Raw genomic sequence first — 19362 nt, 5'->3', positions numbered from 1 at the left:
GCCGAGGTCCTTTGCAGTTATCGCGTTCGAAAAGGATCATCCACGGCTACAGTTTCAAATGAGAGACTCTGGGTATATCTGGTCAGCTCTTGGAAGAAGGTGACTCCTGATTGTATTCGTAATTGCTTTGTCCAAGTTCTCATCCTCTCTGAGCACCAGAAAACTCGATTGCTAGGTCTGGGAGTTGAGACAAAGGCAGATCAAGTCAATCGTCTTCAGGAAGAGCTCAGGGAACGATATGTAGGGAATGAAGAAACCATCGCTGATCACAAGGGCTTCTCCGTTCTGAACTATCTTAGCATGATCAGTAGCGAAGGGCCTTCACCAGCGATTGTCGAGGTCGCCCACGAGATAATGGGTCGCGAGGAATACAAGGGAGCATTCCAGCAACTGAAGGAGAATGGTTTCGTGGATGATGACAACTCTGAAGACTCTGATAACGATACATGGGCGAGGACGACGACGAATCTTACCTGGATTACGAAGACCCGAAGCCAGTTGTTAGTGACCAAGAGGTGCAGGTAGTCGAAATCGCTCTCCACAACAGCACGGTCGAGGAGGAGGTTCCCATCGAGGAGTTTCCTTCACCACCTTCAAGCCCCTATGCAGAAGAGGTCTATTCTCAAGAATATATCTTCAAGATGCTGTAAACGAGTTCATGGCTGCTGCTGTTGATGTGCAGGAAACCAATTACGATATTCTCTCGAAAACTCGCCTTCAGGTTGCTCTGGACGATATGGATATGTTCGTTGATTGTTATGGGCTTGGATTGTAACATATAATACCAGTTTCAATTTGATTGAATACGGGACTTGTCCCTCCATAATGATGCAAACTATGGAACTATGGAGGTTCAACTGTACAGAATCGTATATGGACAAAGTTGACGCGCTAAATCGTATCTAGATGGCGCGAGGGTCTCTGTGTGTGTGTGAAAACTCTGCTCACGCGGGCTTGAAGAGGCGACCTTAGGACGTTTAGTGGCGATAATCCCAGAAGCAGGCATACTGGTAACCGCGGCCGTAGCCAAAATGGCGGCAGATCTCCGGAGCCCTTCGGCAGCGAGATCTGCGGGGGCACTGGTAGCAGCGGCGAACACATCGAGTCGCTTCCGAGGAGCTCTCGTCGGGTTCCTCGACTTGTTCGGTGTCATTCTGGGGCGCCGCGACAGCATAGGTGGTCGCGGCCAAGAGACTGAGAAAGATGAGGAGGAAGATAGAGAAGGACTTGCGCATGATAGAAGGTTGGTTCGGGGTTTGGGCTGTAAAGTAGTCGCTGATAAAAACTGAAAAAAAGGAGGTGGGATGAAGGCGCGTTTTTATAGAAAGAAGTGGTTCGGATTCAACTCTGGAACGGGAACGTACCGAGGAAAAAACGTCGAGGCCCTGGATGAGGTCTAAACTAGACTACCGGATCCTGTCACCCTCGGACATTCGTCATTTTGCAACGAGGGATTCTTCGAGGAGCCTGAGAAGGCTGCTCGCTTGATTAAGATTTCTGGTGTGTGCGCGTGGAGCCAATTACTGTCCGTGCACGACGAGGACAGATCAGCATGCGGCGTTTTTCTGGTTGGATGGGTCGTCCTAATTGCTGGGCCAAGTCCCGTCTATACACGAGGATGAGCATGCATAATATGCCGGTTCTTGGGCTGAAGCTTTTCTAACGAAATGTTGTCCCGCCATTGAGGTCGCTGAAGTAAAGCCCGGGTCATGACGCTTATTATTGTCGCTCCATAATTAGAGAGATATACGAAAACTCGCAGGCGATTGGCGAAAGGGTTTCTTAAGTGCTTCTATAGAACAAGCCGAAGGTGAGGGACTAAACGGGATTGAGTACGCATGCAGATCTTTATTATGAAGACCGAAAGACATAGAGAGGAACCTGCAGCTCTTTATGTGGTGTTTCGCCGACAAGTTACAATGCATAAGACAAATACGCATGCTTCACATTTATCCCAGAAATAAACATCTATCATAAGTAGGCACTTGCTGGTAGTATAGGTTTGGCAAAGATGCAGAAGAGACGGCAGGTCGAGCCATCAGCGTGGGTGGGCAGGAAAGCACTCTATGCAGGCTCAAGACCATCTCTAGCATCTTAATCGCACAAGCTCGTGTAAGGCAATGGATAGTCCATTTCCTCGTGAATTAGAGGCATATTTTTACACCGGGTGCCAGCGAGATTGAGCAACACACTCAGGGCGTGCCTATTTGGAGGAATAGTGGCGACGATGAACCACCGACCGGCAACGATTCCTGTGTCCTCTTTATGGACAATGCTTTTTTTTTTTTTTCTTTGTTACTTATGCTCCTTGTCGAACCCTTTAGGCCACTTCGAACGAGGACCTATTCTGCGTAGATCAATAGAAGGCCGTACCTGAGCTTTACTTTCTAGATTTTCTAGTGCTTGCCTTCTTCTTATAGGAAGCACTTCACAACTCATTTCGTCCTACACTTTCCATGGTTTCACTTGGCCTCCGTTGGGCCTTTATTTACCTCTGGATTGTTTTTGAAGTTTCTATTATCGATTCCCTCTATCTCGTTACTCTGTGTTTCTGAATTCCTCACGATGAAGGTTCATTTGGATGCGTGGCTCCCTTCAACTCCTGTCACCTGCAACAATGTCAAGCTTGGCCCCGGGATGACGAACAGGAGGGGCAGTGGCAGCCTTCTTGGAAGGACCGCAGAACGTGTAGTCGTATGGACAACTCTTATGCCTGCAAGCCGGAAGCCCGTTGCTGCACGTGGTGTCGGGAGGCACTTGTTGCAGGAGGGGGCACATAGTTTAGTTCCCGCGGTATGGACAGAGGATGTTTGCTCGGGATGAATGCCAGCGGTATAGGTGGCTGTGACGAAGAAATCGAGAAGAACGACTTGCGCATAGTAGAAGGGCGTGTTCGCTATTGGTGGGTGGAGTTGACTGAAGAATATAGGGAGGAAGTGAGCGCGTCTTTATAGCAATTTGGGCGGCGTCTCTTAGCTCCATGCTACGCTACTTTTTTTTGTTGCACCACCAGAGAAGAAGCCCCGGGAGTGTGTATGGAAAGTCAGGGGAAATGTGCTCTGTTATACCGTTATCTGTACTACTGTTGTCTGCACATTACCGTGAGACGATATAGCTGATCGCCACCAGCCCTGCTTCATAATTCATTCACATTGAAGGTTCGTGGTTTCTGCATTAGAGCACATAGGAGATGTAAATGCAGGTTCAGCAAGGCGCACAAAGTGGACTGTGAACAAAGGACTTTAGATCTGCAGTGTGCAGGGATGAATAGAAGAGTGGGCGAAGCAGTTTTGCCATGTAGACTATACAAGGAAAAGAGACGAGGAGAGGGTTTCCGCCTTTCATTTTCGACCTTGTGTCTATTGGGTGCTACTCTGGACATCTGTGGGAAGCAAAAAATGAGCATTGCATAGTTGGCTCTCGTGTTTTATTTACAGCATTGGTCTGAACGAAGTGCAAAGGTGTCCAGTGGTCCGTGGGTCCGTCTACTCCTTCTTGGCCTTTTGTGCATTCTCCCGTTCGAAGGCTGTAGCGTTGGCGCCCATGGAGCTCACAAAGGGGCCGGGCATCATTGCGGGGCCGACATGGAACTCGCTTCTCAGATCCGGCCCACCAGAGTTTGCCTCGCTGTGGCGACCCTTGGGTGGGGGTGGATGCTTCTTATCCTCGTCAACGGGCAGGATATGGAACTCGCCCTTCTCGTGCTGGCCAGGACCAGAAGATGGTGTGGACTGGGGCGTAGGGTTTCCTGCGGCAGCAGCAGCGGACTTGGGGTGATTGTTGGACGACATATTGTGTTGTTATGTTGTTGTGAGTGAGAGAAGAAAGATGAAAAGAAGCAGGAAAGAGCGAGAACTGGGATATATGCACAGTGCCAAGACAATTATGACTTAGTGTTCAGTCTGTTTCGCAGCTGTCATCCCTTGGCATCCAGGGTGGATCCCATCACGTGTGCTTTTGAAGGGGAGGTCATCCACCCGCTCATGTCCGAATAATGATGATCCTTTCACTCTCCCTCCTCCCCCCGAGGTGAAGGAGACGCTGGGGGTCTGCAGAGCAAGAGTGCGAAGAGGGTGCGGGCGGGATGACAGCAAAGCGCATCATTTGGCGTAGCAGGATATCATTGTCATCATGGCTCTGTCTCCACACCCTTGAGCGCGTTTAGAGCAAAGAGGGACATGTAGTCGGCATGGGGCGAAGCACGGTGATGCGCGGATGATGTCACTTGTCCTTTAAAAAATTTAAAATAAGCTAGCCGTCTGTGCCCCATGGAGCGTTTCCTTGTATGGGTTGTGTTCTCTTAGGAAAGGGGAGCCTTTGCTTTCAATGCCTCGACATCATCACCGTCATTGTCGCCCCTCTGCTCCACATATCGCTCTTTATCCCCGTCCCTGGCGACACTTCCAAAGAAACAGGAACGTATAAAAAGACGTGCCCTGGACCCTCGGCAGCAACTATTACAACTTACTACTTCACACTACAGCAACTACAACTACAACTACAACTACAACTACAACTACAACTACAACTGCAATTACTGCAACTTCAACCATAAGCACTTCAACATGTCTCTGCTCCACAGTCGCCCCGTCCCTGCCCAACAGGTCTACTACAAACCCTCAACCATGGCCCGCCTCAAAGCCATGTTCCGCTCCCGCCGATATACTCACGCCCGTCCCCTCCCCCGCGCCGCAGCCCCCGTCCCCGTTGCAGCAGCACCCCGCCGCCTAGGACACGGACGACGCGTCCGTCAACCCATCCGTCAACCCGTCCGCAAGACCGGTTTCGGCTTCTTCCACCGCTCCTCTCCCCATCGCACCGTCATCGCCTCCCAACGTCGACCCGGTTTTTTGGCCTCACTCAGACCTCGCCATCACCATCACCATCGTACCACTCACCGCACAGGGAACTATCGTCAAGGAGGACACAAGGCATCAAAGGTCGCGGCGCTTCTGGCTATAGTGTCCCTCAAGAAGAAGCATGGACACGATGCGCACCGTCGTCGTGCTGACCGCCATTATCGATACTAAGAAAAGCAGAGCAAAGCCCAGCAAAGCACATCAATGCAAAAAACACACCACAGCACATCGCGGCACACCATCATAATTTTTCCATTCACATCGTGTACATCTAGTCTCTCTCATTTCATCTCTTTTATTTCACTTGTACAATAGCCAACCCTTGCAGCAATAAAAAAGATCCTATAATTCATGAACAAAAGAAAACATCTGTCATTTGCGATTGAGAGTAAATATTTTATTATGAGGGACAAAAAAAAAAAAAAAAGAAAAAGTAGAAAAAAAAAGTATGGTACCATGATGGTTTAGTTAGACCGGTTACCGCCGCCGAATGAACAGATCGTCGTATATGTGTTTCCGTTGATCACAGCCTCCGCACGCACCTCGGTCAACCCTAGAATGAAAAATAAATAAATAAATCAGATTGCATTAGTATTCATGATCCAGCACATCGCTCCATAAACAAGTGAATAGGGACTGCGCTGCCTTACCGAAATACATGTTCAGCCTAAAGACGACACGCGTACGGGGCTGCGCGCCTGGGATCTCCGGCATCGGAATATGAAAGTCTGCAATCTTCTGCACTCCCGGGTCCGTGATATACTTGGGCTGATTGGGTGAGTTGCACACGTACAGGGGCGAATCCAGACCCTTGGGATACGACCAGGTCACGTACTCCTTCGACACACATTCGTCCACACCGATCTGTTGTCCTGGACGCACATAAACAGAGAACCGCTCCTTGCAGCGCACATGTCCATCATGCGAGATAATCTTCTTTGATTCCGGATCAACACCTTCCTCGAACGGCATGTTCGCATCCACACCATACCAGCGACGGGCCACACGCATGTTGATCGTCTTCGTGTTCAAGCCCGCATACACCGCTCCTCGGACCACTGCCAACTCTGGACGCTGAGGCACCGCAATCAGCCCGACCAGATGCGAGAACTCCTGCCGCACACGCTCCTCCAGATACCGCGAAGATCCGAATCCTCCAACCATGAAGATCGCATTGCATACCTGACTCTGGTGCAGCTGTTTCTGGATCAGATCCAGCACATCCGAAATAACCGGCTCAAAAACCTCAGACTTCATCTCCTCCACAGGCACACATAGCACACCGTCTTCCAACCCAATATCTGGGTCATTCAAGTCCTCGAGACCGGTGGCCTGCGGGATCTGCATCAACACATCCTCCTGTCCGTTGAACATCGGCTTGACCATATCGACGAACGTATCCATGAGCGACGCCCATCCGCACGCCTTGATACCCTTGCGGTACCTCCTGAACTTTCGATCCAGCAACTTCTCCATGTTGGCATCCAAGAACACAGATCCACAGGATGCACCATGCCCACGCGTAACCTCCTTCAGATGACGAGCCTGACCTGGCGGCTCGCTCACCTCAAACACAATCAGATCAACCGTTCCACCACCAGCATCGCAGATCATGAACCGATCCCCATGCTTCAACGAGAAGCGTTCCACCATCCTCTCACAGTACATCGCCGCAGCCTCGGGCTCCGAGATCAGGATCAGTCGGTTTGGTGGGTCACCCTCCTGGATCAATCCCGCACCAATGGCCGCCCGTCGCATCGTGTTCTTGGCCGCGTCGGACCACATGGCGGGCACCGTCAGACAGTACTGGAACTGGGTCGGTTCATAATTCTTGATGAAGCCCCTCATCAACTCGGACATGACATGGCCATGAAGCTTTTTGAGGTAGTGCGTCACAGCCTCGAGTGCAGAGATCCCATTCTCGAGCGGGGCATTCTGCAGGGACTCGTCGAGCTGGAGCTTGAATTTGCGGAGGAGGACAAAGTCCTTGGCCGAAGGCTTCAGCATCGCCAGGCGAGCGGCGTGACCCCAATCCAGAATCTTTTGTGAATCCTTTTTGTACAAGCTCAGGGTCGGTGTCTTTGGGTACTGCGCCAGATGTCGAGGCCTAATCGTAACAGTTGTGGAAGGGTATTACTAAAGTCAGTGTCGTTTTTCTTTATCTTTTTCTTTTTTTTTTCTGTGGTCGAATTGAAAGGTGTCCTTGGTGCTTGCTGCTGTTGACATTCCTGTGCGTAATCATGCGCCAAACAATTGACCGGGAGAAAGAGAAAAGAGAGGAAAAAAAGGGGGCAGGGTTCACTCTCGCTATTGTTCCTGCTGCTACTACTCCTGCTGCTGCCAAGTGTTGTTGCCGCTGTTGATGATGGCGCTTTCCTACGTCGCTTCGTATCCAGGGTGCAATTGATTGACAATGTGCTGTCATACCATTTCGTGATGTCGTGTACTTCTCCGTCGGCCTTGAGGGCATAGGCCACTCCAGAGTACGTTGTTCCTTTTTTTTTTTTTTTTTACAAAGGGAAGAACGAACATGATGTAAGCTGGTCAGCCAAGAGTTCTCCTCAATAGGCCTATATTCTCATCCTCAGACAAGCAGTTCAGGGGGGTGTCCTTACCGAAATCAATTGCCATGACAACAGGATAGTCGCCCTCAGGCTTTGGCTGCTCAGCGCGAGGCTGGCTTGGCGTGGCAGCATTCGGGATAGGACTCTGCCCAGACGCATATGGTTTGGGGGGCGGGTTGTGGATGGTCTGTTGATAGGTCAACCCTCCAGCCTGGTATTGCTGTCCAAGAGGAGGAGCCCCGTAACCCGAGGCTGTCGAGGGGGCGTAATTAAGATTGTTGTTATTGCTGTTGTTGGCATTCAGATGAGCATTGTCATAGCCCATCATGTTGCTGCTGTTGTTGCTATTGTTCGGGTACCCTCCTCCATTGAGATTCGGCGTGCTGTTGGCCTGCATAGGGTTGAATGCAGGACTGGGGACATAGCCCCCTGGTCCTGGTCCACCTGCGTTGCCCGAGTAAGGTGTGTATGGTGGGACGTTGGGGTCGTGCTGGGCGCCTGTGTATGCACCCCCGGATGGATCGTACCCGTAGCCGTTGTTGTTCTGGCCGGGATACCCGTAGTGACTCATCCTGCAGCTGTCTGTCTTTGTCTGGGCTGTGTGTGTGGTTTCGACTGGGATGCTGAGGAAGAAGAAGGGAAGAAGGGAAGAGGGAAGAAGGGAAGAAGGGAAGAAGAGAAGAAGCCGAAAGAAGGCGGGCGGTAAAAAAGGAAAAGAGGAGTGGGGGGCAATGAAAAAAGGGCAGTTTTAAGATGTGATGTAAAGCGTCTATTTTGTGTATCGAAGTGTCGAGATTCTCCAGAATAATCGCTCCGCTGTCAGAAGCTGACCTCACACGTCTTTTGTGCTCCCGACACCAGCCCAGGTAGTGGTGGTGCCAATGGAGGTTGTCAGAGAGGGGCTATCTGAAACATCATGTCGTTGGTCGTCATATTCCAACCTCACTAGAGCTACGATGGACTCTTGGAACGGCAGCGGAGGGAGACCAAGGGCGGGCTCGATCCACCATGGCTAAATTATCCATCACATACAGACTCCTTACAGGTTACCAACTGGTCTCTATGCTAGTAGAACGTACATCGGCTACCTCAGAAGCGCAAAAGCGATATATTTTTCTGAAACCAATAAGGTTTCCACAATGCCAGTTCAGAGTAGATGTCATGGTCCATTTCCACAGAGGCCGTAGTGACATGTAGGCGCTAAAAGCAACATTGACAAACGTATCGATCATCGATGGTCTAGTCGTTTTTGTAAAACATCGCCGTTTGTTTTATATTCGCAAGAACAGATCTAACGCGTCCCGATCACGTAAAAGTAGGTCGGGGGGTCTCTTCATACACTGCTCCTTGCGTGATTCCTTGGATCCGAAGCTGCTTCAGATTCGGCAACGATTCCTGTAGTCTCAACGCCCGTTCTTCAGACACATCCGTGTACTCCAGATTCAGCGTGTTCAGCTCGTTACATCGTATAAACACCGTCAGTGCTTCGTCATGGATGTATTTGTTATATCCAAGATTCAGTCTCTTCAGCTTGATCGAAAAGAACGCGCATTTTCCAAGGAGCATCATTCCTGCGGTAGTCAGTCGTTCGCATCGATGCAAGGAAAGAACCTCGATCCTACCCAAATCTGAGATATGCGCGAGTTAGAACACATACTAATAAGAATACTGAATAGACGCCGACCTCAATATCGTGCCTGCTGATTACCTCGCAAGTATTCCATGGTCTTGTCGCCAATGATGGTCCGGTCAAGCAAAAGTTCTTTCAGCGACGACATATGGACAAACGCCGCTGATCCAACGTCCGTGAGTTTTGTTCCTGCTAACGAAAGCATTTGCAGATTTGTAGCCGCTGACAGCGAAAGGATAGCGTCGTCTGTCACGAACAAAAAGCCCGTCAGATCCAGATGTGTCAATGGTAGCGCTATTTGGAGAAAGTAGATCAAAAGACTGTTAGACAATGCAGCTATTGGAGTCGCCAATAACCAAAACTATAGTACCCATAGTTTGTTACCTGCTGCTGTGGGCAGCACACTGACGAGATCGTGTTCCCGATTCGGAAAGCTGATATTGTGCAGCTCGCGAAGTTCTACAGCCATAGAGAGAAATTAGAGAATGCGCACGTACGGTCGGGAGAAGTGCTATAGACATGGAGCTGGGCATCGACTATAAGGCAGCAGTACCTTGTACACAGCTTTCCAAAGACGCAGCGGTCACACTCGCACATGAGCTCAGATTGAGGACCTCCAGCGACTTGAAACAAGGGATCAACTTAACAAGGTCATCGTTGGTTATCGGGGTCCTTGCGATATCCAGATGCAGCAAGTAGATGAACGCCCGCTGGTCGGGAACCTGGACTGGAGAATGATCAAATGCACGGGTGTTGTTCAGCTTAAGTGTCCTGAGGCCCGTAAGTTCTAAAGTGCATCAAAACCAACACAAGAGGGATGTAGTGAACACAAGCGTTCGGTTGGTATCATGCTCGGCTGCACATTTACATGAACTAATACTTGGCATCATAATTAATCGCTCACCTTGCAGATTGACGAGAACAGCGGGTCCCTTGATCTCTTCGCAGTACGACAAATCAAGCGTCTGCAGCGTCGAGCTCCATGCAGCTTTCGAAATGATTCTCGCCAGGCCTCCTGTTGTGATTTTTGTTGCCGATAAATGAAGCGTGCTCAAATATGGAAGGTCTAGCGTGAACTCGAGAGTTTTGTCCGTGATGCGACAGTGTGACAGATCCAGGTACTCCAACTCCCCAAAGCGGCGGATATTCGAAAATCCTTTGTCTGTCAAGAATATACATTCCTTCAGGCTGAGATACGTCAGTGATCGAGACTGAGAGGTCCCAATGGCGTCCATCAACGAGTCCGTGGCACGCGAGTATGCATCGAGCACTATATTCACGATGGAACTGTAAATAGAAGCGCGCGTCAACAAGATGATAAAGTGGACAAACCATATCCGACAGTTCAAAAGCAAAAAGACATGGAGCTGGTGCATACCAGCTATAGAGCCGCTTGAAAGTCAGCTGGTCGAGCTGCTTCATTTTGATGAGTTCCTGAATGATGCCTTCTGCGATCTGCGATCCAACATTTTCTCCAAATAGCTTTAGATTCTTACTCGATTTCGAGTCCTTGGCCGCCAACATGACTACAGTTATATGTAGAATAGGTTAACGACTGCTGCTAGCAAAAATATCGTATGAGACTAATGAGCAACTTGACACCCACAACACAAAGACCCACCTGCGACCGAGTAGCTGCAAAGCGACTGAAGTGTTGGAATAAACTTTTCCTTTGTTTTTTTCCGCCGGCTTTCCGAGCCCTTGTTATCCGCGCCATGCTGAATGGCTGATCTATTGGCCATGGCATCCAAAATACGTTGACGACGGGCGACATCCGTGTTCTCTACATTTGATTCCACAGGTGTCCCGGATTGACTGGTCGATGAGGCCGATACTGTTGACCCAAGTGCGCGCCCTGCTCCGGAAAACGGTATCTGTCCTACCCGTCCTCGTCCTCTGCCTCTGCCTCCACCTGCAAAAGGATGCTGTGGTGGGTGGAGCGGCATAGGTAGTGCATGCATCATATCATCCCCATCGTCCTCGTCATCATCGCCATCACCGTCGCTATCATCTATTTCGCCTGCTTGGTCGTCTTCAACTTCATCCTGTTCTGAGGCGTCCTCCTCGTCCCCATGACCCCCACCCTCGTTGTATTCCTCGTCGGCCAACATCAGTTCATCCTGGGCTCCTGATGCTGAAGGTTCCTCCATTTCGACGTCAGGTGGAAGCCATGAACCAGGCATAATGGGCTGTGGCGCCGGAATTGGTGCTTGAACCAAGACATTGAGTGAGCAGCTGGGGCAAAGACCCGCGTCGGACAATGTGAGACTGTTGTCCGCGATCGTGAACTCTTTCCTAGGAAACGGCTATGTAGACCACGGGTGATACAAGCACATGAGGATTAAGAATTTTACGCTTCATTGCTGTGTTGCATATGATAAGGTTTCCAACAACAGTGTGAACTTACCTGAATCAGGCTGATGTCAGCGGATCCAATGTTGCCATCCTCTGCACGCGCAAGCTCAAAAAGATCTTTCAGTGTTGCGCTGCTCTCAAATGATCGTTTCAAGACTGATCCGTTCTTCAGTCGTAGCTATTCATCAGAAGATCGGAAACAACACAGAGAATCAGTACGTGAAGGCACCGTTTGAAAGGCGGCACCAAAATGGCCGCACAATGAAAGGCTCCTTACCTGAACCATCGTGAGAGATCTACTCGAGGTTTCCGAAGGAGCAGTCGGTGTACTAATTTGTGCTTGAATGTTGGATACATTTGCGCCTCCAGGTACAGCAGTTGCAGACGATCCTGTCGCGTGATGGGTGCGAAGTTTTCTATTCTCTCTATCTTCCTTAAGATCGTTCAATGCTCTCTGGCGGGCCAGGCGAGCCTCCATTTTTTCCCGTTTGGTCTGCTCGGCTCTCCTGTTAGCCTCTGCGAGTCGTGCAGCGTTTTGAGCCTCCAATTCTCCGTCTTTGTGCCGCGATGCCAGTGGCAATAGTGGTGTAGTTTTGGCTGATGGTTCGTTTCGAATGATATTGATCTTAATCTTTTTCGTGGCCGAGGCGCTAGGGGGTTCTGGTGACAGGCTGACTGCAGCGGGCGATGGTTTGGAGGTGTGGGTTGGAAGAGTATATGTTACTCTGGAGGATTCTGAAAGTGCCTGCTGAAGGTCCGTATCAAAGGCCTCATCTTGTTCATCGCGAAGACGTAGTGTGGCGTTATTGCCGGCGCTGCTGGTTGATGGCGCAGGCGTGGCGCTGTTGTCAAAGATCCTATCGTTAAGAATCCAAAGAAAAACGCGTGTTCCAGTGTTAGTTGATAAGGCTGCCTCTACTCCTTTTTTGCAACGGAAGTTAGCTTTGTAGAAGCTTGTTTCCGGATGTGCATGCTTTACCATTCCGTTGCTGACTCAACCGTAGTGTTTCCTGCGTCTACTGCGGCTCTGGCTTGATGTAGGTTGAAGCCGAGGTCGAGAAGGCGAGCGCGCAAGTCACTGGTGGTGGTGTCCATACTTGTTTCTGTGTCTGAGCGAGCAGCAAAGATGGCGATGCAGCGCTGATGAATAGTTGATGCAGGGGACAGGAGCGTGGTGGCAATGGCGAGGTCGATTGTTGCATGTACTTGCCCAAGGAGTATGTGCTCCAAAATGGTGGCAACATGAAGGGGTGAACCGCACGACACGTACTACCGCGAGGTCACGTACGTACATCCCAACACGATGAAACACGTCGCACGTAGAAGCGCAGACAGAAGGGGGCAGACAAAAGGGACATGGACGCGATGTCTACTACAGGTTCAAGGGTGTACGTATGGTCCGCTCCATGTACGCGAGATCAACAGGGTGCAGGAAACTGAGCAACTCCATCGCGGTAGCCAAGAAAGCGGCTTCCCCGCTCGTCGGTCGAATGCTCCGCTCCTGCGTGCGTGGGGAAGACGAATCGGTGGGACAGGGGCTTTCGATGAGTGAAGGTCGTCGTCTACTTTTTTTTTTGCTCGGCTCGGGTGCACCGGCACGTGCAATAGTAAGGAACCTAGTTGTGCATCTACAGAATAAGCCCATGCCATGCCTGTGTCCCAACCCAAAATAAGGAGTGCTTCTCCACAGATCGGCTCCCCCATTCCCAGCAAGACATCAAGTCGGACATATCGATAGACATGTTCCCCCTCGAACAAAGACTGGGTCGTGATCTCGGTTCTATATGGAAATGATGACCTGCGGATAAGGGCACTGCACGGGTTTGCACCGAGAAAAGGGCAAAGGAGAAGAGCTGGTCTATGATCATGACACTTTATGGTGGAGGGGTCCGGTTTTTTTCGCGATGGTAACACGACCAATACGCATTCTAGTCCACGCGGCAGGACGAAATAACCGTGGTAAAAGAGGAGATTGAAGAACGATGGCCGGCGGCGGTAATGACATTGACCATGGACAGCAGTTTGCCTTCGAGGGAAAGGGTTACTGGTCCCTGTGGATAGCAGCGACGATCGAAATGGATGCACATGAAAATAACAAAAATTGCGGGGCACACTGCAACCTTATTGGGGTTCACTTCACTCCCAATGCCCATCCGTCCGCATGTCAAGAAAATCTTTTGTCATGGCATAGGAAAGAGACCTACTCAAAGGAAACGCATTCGCTTTAGAGCGAAGAGACACTTTGTTGTCTGAAGGCCGTATAAATACTTCACTCTCTCCCGTCCCCCTTCTTATTCCCTTCTTTCCATCAGTCTTCCTTCACTTTCCACTCCACCCTCACTCACCCCACACCCCCCAACCACCAACACTTTACAACCATGTGTAAGTGCTATCTTATGTCTTGACACCAATTGTGTCTTCATTCCATCCGCCGAGTCTTCAGGAGCAGCAACAGTACACCTTCACCGGCACTGCTATCGACTCGATCCGCGTCCGCGTCCGCATTCGCTTTCGCATCCATATTATTCAGCAACGCCTTTTGGGAAAACAATGAACTGGATCATGTAGCACTCCACACCAGCGCACATCTAAATATGGGTCAAATGGATACTCCTGAAGCAAAACAGCAACTGGGACATTTTAGGAGCAATATTTTGATGCAGAAACATTCAGGATCTCTCTTTACCGAGCAACGGACTCTCTACTCTTCCTTTTCCGACTCGGCTATGTTGTAATCACTCTTGGCTCACAATTGCTTCTTTTCCGGTCTCCTATAGCTCTCGCTGTTGACGGCTTCAAGTCCTCTGCTCTCCTCACCCAGATTGATGAGCACCTCAAGACCCTCACCGAGGCCGAGCGCCAGGACCAGGTCAAGAAGGTCAAGGGTGTCTTCCAGTTCAACGTCAAGAACAACGCTGGTCAAGTCGGTATGTTCACCTGCGTCTCCCCTCTGCATTTCACCACCAGCAAAATGCTGTACCGTACCTTGTACTCATCACTCATCTCATTCTTTGCATTGTATTCCTCTCGACATATAGCCACCTGGACCTTCGACTTGAAGAACGGCAACGGCTCCATGCACAAGGGAACCGTCGCCGGCCTCAAGCCCGATATCACCATCGATGTCAAGGATGACGACTTTGTTGCCCTTGCCGAGGGCAAGGCCAACGGCCAGAAGCTCTTCATGTCTGGAAAGATCAAGGTCAAGGGTGCCATCATGATGGCCACCAAGCTCGACTCCGTCCTCAACGCCGCCAAGGAGAAGACCGGCTTCCAGGCCAAGTTGTAAACAGGGATATCTTTCTCTCTTTGTTTGTACACACCGATGAATAGACAAAAACCCCCCTGTGCGGGGGTTGTTGACGATGAACAATAAATCAACCTGTAATATATCAAGCTAAAATTCATCTCCTGCGTTTCTACAACACAACAATCCGCAAAGAATTATTGTACTAACAAAGAGCTATCGAAAGAGCAAGAAAAAAAAGCACGAATGGGTATAGAATGAAAAAAAAAGCAGCTGTCTAGTTCGTGAAATGGGTATGTTATATCGACGGAAGAAAGAAGAATATGTTCACGAATAATCCCTGATAAAGGGGGGGATCACCTCACACCGTATTATCACGGTTCTATGTGGGACTCAACCCAGCGCAGCACCCAGGCAACTTTGCCGGCATCCGTCCTGATTGTCTCCTCTAAAATGGCCTCGCTTCCTTTTGTTCCTCGCTTCTTTTTCCTCCTATAAGCAGAGTCTTGCTTGTGAGTGCCATCAGAGCCACATTCAGCGGCAGTGGAACCATTGGGGATAGACCCCAGGTGCATCAAAAGGCCGTGCTCTCTAGCATGCCTCTTTCCAGGACTGTCCGATGGAAGAGCTGTCACTGTATGGGGAACAACATTTACGAGCGACCTTCTCATCGTCCTGGGTGCCTGATAGTTGTCGTCGTTGTCGTTGCCGAGTATCTTTTGGCCATGAACACTATTCTTGTCTTGGGCTTCTGATGCTTGAGCAGAGCTGTATTCCTTACTGAGATGCTGCTGACGTTCGAGCATATGGACGTCCTGTTGAGCACGCAGGAACCATTCCTGCGCTGGTTTCCATTCCTTGCATCTGACATGAAGAACCCCTAGGTTCCAAGCACTGTTGATCCTTGTCACCAAATTGGAGTGCTGTCGCTCTTGCTGTTGATGTGAGTCGCCCGGTTGAGCTGACAAGTCTTTTGATGCTGGAGGAACGATCATACCATGGCTGTTGTGATACGCGGATCGGTAGCACTTGATCGCGATAGCTGCGTCTCCCAGGTGCAGATCGTACAATACTCCGAGATTGTAGAGGTTCCTGCCCAAGATCGGATTAGTGATGTATAGCAGGTGGTGACGAAGGATTCTCTTGCTCCTCTTTTCCATTTCCGCTGCAAGTTCAGGCGTGGCCTCCCCTTTAGCTGCCTTCACAGGTTTCCACACCTTGAGCAACTGATGGGCCAGAGTGACGGAGCAGCTTTCGTGGTCATCATATCCATGTAGCTCCAACGACTCGTTGCATGCTTCGAAACCCTCCGATCCTTGGACGCGAGTACGAGCAGGCACTTGGTCCTGAAGCACCTCGTCGTCTGCTTCGTCCTGAACGGTTGAGGGCCTTTTGGTCTTGTCGGACACCGTTTGCGAGGACAAAGAATGTGTAGAGTCTGAGGATGTAACGAACGAGTCGCTTGTGGACTGGTTTCGCAACGGGAGAGAAGGACATGAAGTTGAGAGAAGGGTCGATGAGAGGGTATGACCGCTGGGATTCAGACCACCTTGGGAGCCGCGTTTTCGAGCCGCGAACGATGCGCTGGCACTCTCTGCCTCTGTATCCGTCGCTCGATTGCTAGAAGGCTCCCTGCATGGATATGTAGTCTCCAGAACATCCCTCTCATTGCCTGGATGAGACTGAGACGAGGCCTTTTGAAGGATGCTCTGTAGCAGCTCTACCGATTGATCATAATCCTGTTTAAGAATCACTGCGCCATCCTTGAGTTGGACACCCTGTCGACACAAAAGGGCTAGACAAAGGATCGCAGGGAGATATGCAACAAACGGCCCAGAAGCACCAGACATATCTCCAAGGAGCATGTCCTCCAGTTCGTGAGGGAGCGTTGTTTGCTTCGGCAGAGGGTAGTCGAGTGATGACTGCGGTTTGCTGTGCTCCGAAAGAGACGGATAGGTGGCCTCTGCCACAAGTCCTCGGACACTGCATTTCCCTGCACGTTCAAACCAAGTCATAGCCTTGGACACTTCACCGTGATTGTAGCAGATGCACCCAATATTATAGCTGGCTTTGGTGTGGCCCTGATCTGCCGCCTGCTGATAGAAATTGAGCGCCTTTTCCAAGTCCTTTCCGACCCCTCCCTGTCCGTGCTCATAGCACAGTGCAAGGTTGAACTGGGCTGGCGAGTGACGCTTGAGCGATGACAAGTGGAAAAAATGCGATGCAGAATGCGATCGCCGGTGTTGACCTCTTATCGGTGTACACGATGGACGATCGGAAGACACGGACGCTTGTGTGTCTGCGGATGGACTGATGCTGGTGTCCAGGTGAGTATTGTTCTGTAGAGGCTCCGCTGTGAAAGTTCGTACTCGTCTCGACTTTGGTGGAAAGGTATCCTGCTTTCTAGAATTGCCTTCAACCCCAGTCGAGTCACCCGCTCGCAAGCCGTGCGCTATGCCAGAAACAGGAGATGGCGTGTCGATGTCAATCCTGATACCTGTTGTCTTTTGATTCATACCATGCTCGGTGCCGGTCTCAGAGGAATTGGGAATGGATGAATGCGGTGACGAGAATGTGCCCAGGGGGGAGCTGGAAAAGTCTAGAGGAACCGACCTTCGATTCATCTGCTTCGCAAAGTAGAGTCCAGTGATGTTTTCAGCCTTTGCGGTGGCCAAGTCCAACATGTTCGAAAACGAGATTCCATGAGAAAATGCGGATATTGAATTCGGTGTTGGCGATGGTGCCCTCGAGAGCGATATCGTCGCAGAAGCAGAAGACGATGATGAGGAGTATGAAGAAGACAATGATGATTGTGAGGAATTGGAGCTTCCCAATTCACGACGTTGAGGATAGGTCTGATGGGAGCTGGTAGCGCCATCTTGGAGCAAGGGCGAAACAAAGAACGAGGTTTTGGGCGCAGTCGTAGTCATTGAATTTGCCATTGGAGGGAGCGGAGGGAGTTCGTGAGAGAACATGGCTGAATTATTGGCATCGATGTGAGCACTGCTTCCAAAAGACATGGATGCGATGCGTTTCGCACGTGGCTTGGACCCTGTTCCTAAAGGTACTGTTGCAGCTGGGCGAGCATCTGAGGGATCAATGAAAGAACTTTCTGTCTCAGTGGCGGGTGCGCTGTGTGGGTGGACCATGGAGCGACAGCGCTGTCTACGCTCTAGTCTCTGTGCTGATTGTCCTGGCTCATTTGACGCCATACGGAACGGATCTAGAGTTCGTGCGCATTTTGCAGCCGGCAATAGTCAGCGACAAGAATTACTGATGATGACTTTGATGAGGATATGTGGATGTGGATGCACGTCGTCGCGTTACCTTGCAGGGCCAAGTCTGGCTGTAAAAGTTGGTCGAAGGTAGGGAAGCGCTCCTTCGCTTTTACACGTGCCTCGTTTGTTTGCAACTCGCTCTTTGTGGGATCCAAACGAGAACAGGGAGCATCCCAAGTCTCGAGAGCAATGCCGCTGTCCCGGCCTCCAGCCTTTGCACCTCTTTCCTCACTCGTAGGGCAACCACTTTCCCACGATACTTGAGGGTGTATACAAGGCCCCGTTTCCGAATGATAAACACCCTCTCTTTTATAGTCAACAGTAACGCTGGTCAGAGCAGGATTTGATCCCTGGAGATGCAACCCTGTAGCGATTGGCGTAGGCTTTGGCCGTGAGCGTGGAGTAGGCGAAGATGTACGATCATTCTGTACATTGCTTTGGTTTGTATGTACTGCTGTTGATTTTATCGCTGAGGATGGAGTCGATGAAGCTGGAAGCTGGTGGCTGTCGGTTGTTAGGAGTGAGTATGGAGACAGAGTCATGCGTAGTGGTGCGACGTCGGTATCAAAGCCCGAGGCTATTGGGATGGGCGTCAAGGGTGATGAAGGGTTATGGGGGTTGCCGGGATACGGTATAATGCTGGGGTTTGCCATCTCGTCCTTATCCTTCCAGTCCCATGCTTGGCCCAGTTCGTTAATTCTGGGTAAGTTTCCGTCTTTGACTTGGATACTCGCACTCACACCGGCGATATCGCTCGTGGTTCCCGGTTTGGCATGCTGACCGCTGTCCGTCTTGATAGAATGTTTACCAGAGTCGCATTGATGAGTGCGAGGATTGTTGTGGGGAATGTAAAGTGTGTTTGGGTTTTCTGGAGATAGTGTATGTAGAGGGGAAGAGGGAGAAGATGTCACAGAAATTGAAGACAGCTTCAGCAAAGGGACTCGCCCCAGCTCATCCAGGAACATGGGCTCAGATGTGTGCTCTCCTAGAGTCCCTGTAACATAGGGTCGTATTTGATCTGGAAGAGATCTGATAAGGCTGCGTTCCTTATTCAATCCTTGGTGTGTGCGAACGAGTAACGAGGTAGTGAAGAAGGAGGTTGAGGATGAGGAAATAAGTGAGGATCTTTTGGAACTAGAGGAGAGCTGGAGTGTCCTGTTGGCACTACTGGAATTGGCAAGCCTATTAATAAGACAGTGGGCTGATTTTGAAAAAGGAATGTCTTGCCGTCTAGAAGGAGATGGCTGGGTGGGCGTGTGAGAGCGAAGCAAGGCGACAGCAGTGGAGATAGGGACTGAGTGACGGGCTGAAAATGTCGAGGATGATGCGGAAGACGATGAAGCGGAGGAGGAAGCAGACGATGTTCGGAAGGATAGGGATGCGGAATGGATCATACTACGGTGTTAAGGGAGATTAGAGATGGATTGCC

At 50.4% G+C, this 19362-nt stretch overlaps 6 protein-coding genes across 6 annotated transcripts; 2 read left to right on the top strand and 4 right to left on the bottom strand.

Annotated features, from left to right (window-relative positions):
* Positions 1–763: 763 nt before the first annotated feature.
* Positions 764–1276, bottom strand: BC939DRAFT_529197 (uncharacterized protein). The gene has a single exon (XM_051561499.1). It carries the CDS (start codon positions 1172–1174, stop codon positions 854–856), a length of 321 nt encoding a protein of 106 aa, XP_051411886.1. The 5' UTR covers positions 1175–1276; the 3' UTR covers positions 764–853.
* A 3207-nt stretch (positions 1277–4483) lies between these two features.
* Positions 4484–5225, top strand: BC939DRAFT_452493 (uncharacterized protein). Its single transcript, XM_051555813.1, has one exon. The coding sequence runs from the start codon at positions 4566–4568 to the stop codon at positions 5028–5030; it is 465 nt and encodes a 154-aa protein (XP_051411885.1). The 5' UTR covers positions 4484–4565; the 3' UTR covers positions 5031–5225.
* A 98-nt stretch (positions 5226–5323) lies between these two features.
* BC939DRAFT_397524 (uncharacterized protein) lies at positions 5324–7748 on the bottom strand (the record flags this gene model as incomplete). Its single annotated transcript, XM_051552359.1, has 4 exons — positions 5324–5412; positions 5510–6966; positions 7287–7353; positions 7475–7748. The coding sequence occupies 4 exons, from the start codon at positions 7746–7748 to the stop codon at positions 5324–5326; spliced, it is 1887 nt and encodes a 628-aa protein (XP_051411884.1).
* A 926-nt stretch (positions 7749–8674) lies between these two features.
* BC939DRAFT_529193 (uncharacterized protein) lies at positions 8675–12612 on the bottom strand. Its single transcript, XM_051561498.1, has 10 exons — positions 12388–12612; positions 11686–12265; positions 11461–11586; positions 10675–11359; positions 10432–10579; positions 9958–10340; positions 9607–9840; positions 9438–9512; positions 9132–9347; positions 8675–9051 (listed from the first exon to the last, which is right to left on the bottom strand). The coding sequence occupies exons 1-10, from the start codon at positions 12501–12503 to the stop codon at positions 8729–8731; spliced, it is 2886 nt and encodes a 961-aa protein (XP_051411883.1). The 5' UTR covers positions 12504–12612; the 3' UTR covers positions 8675–8728.
* A 1569-nt stretch (positions 12613–14181) lies between these two features.
* Positions 14182–14637, top strand: BC939DRAFT_375766 (SCP2 sterol-binding domain-containing protein; the record flags this gene model as incomplete). Its single annotated transcript, XM_051551687.1, has 2 exons — positions 14182–14335; positions 14447–14637. Coding segments are annotated over 2 exons (345 nt in total), but the record flags the coding sequence as incomplete, so codon positions are not given.
* A 392-nt stretch (positions 14638–15029) lies between these two features.
* Positions 15030–18898, bottom strand: BC939DRAFT_477429 (uncharacterized protein; the record flags this gene model as incomplete). Its single annotated transcript, XM_051558673.1, has 2 exons — positions 15030–17878; positions 17983–18898. 2 exons carry the CDS (start codon positions 18896–18898, stop codon positions 15030–15032), a joined length of 3765 nt encoding a protein of 1254 aa, XP_051411881.1.
* Between the last annotated feature and the right edge of the window lie 464 nt (positions 18899–19362).

This window comes from Gamsiella multidivaricata (assembly GCF_025024155.1).
Source record: "Gamsiella multidivaricata strain RSA 2152 chromosome Unknown BC939scaffold_35, whole genome shotgun sequence".
Taxonomy (NCBI): domain Eukaryota; kingdom Fungi; phylum Mortierellomycota; class Mortierellomycetes; order Mortierellales; family Mortierellaceae; genus Gamsiella; species Gamsiella multidivaricata.
Note: the sequence above shows the minus strand (reverse complement) of the source record. Positions and strands in the feature narration are given on the sequence as shown.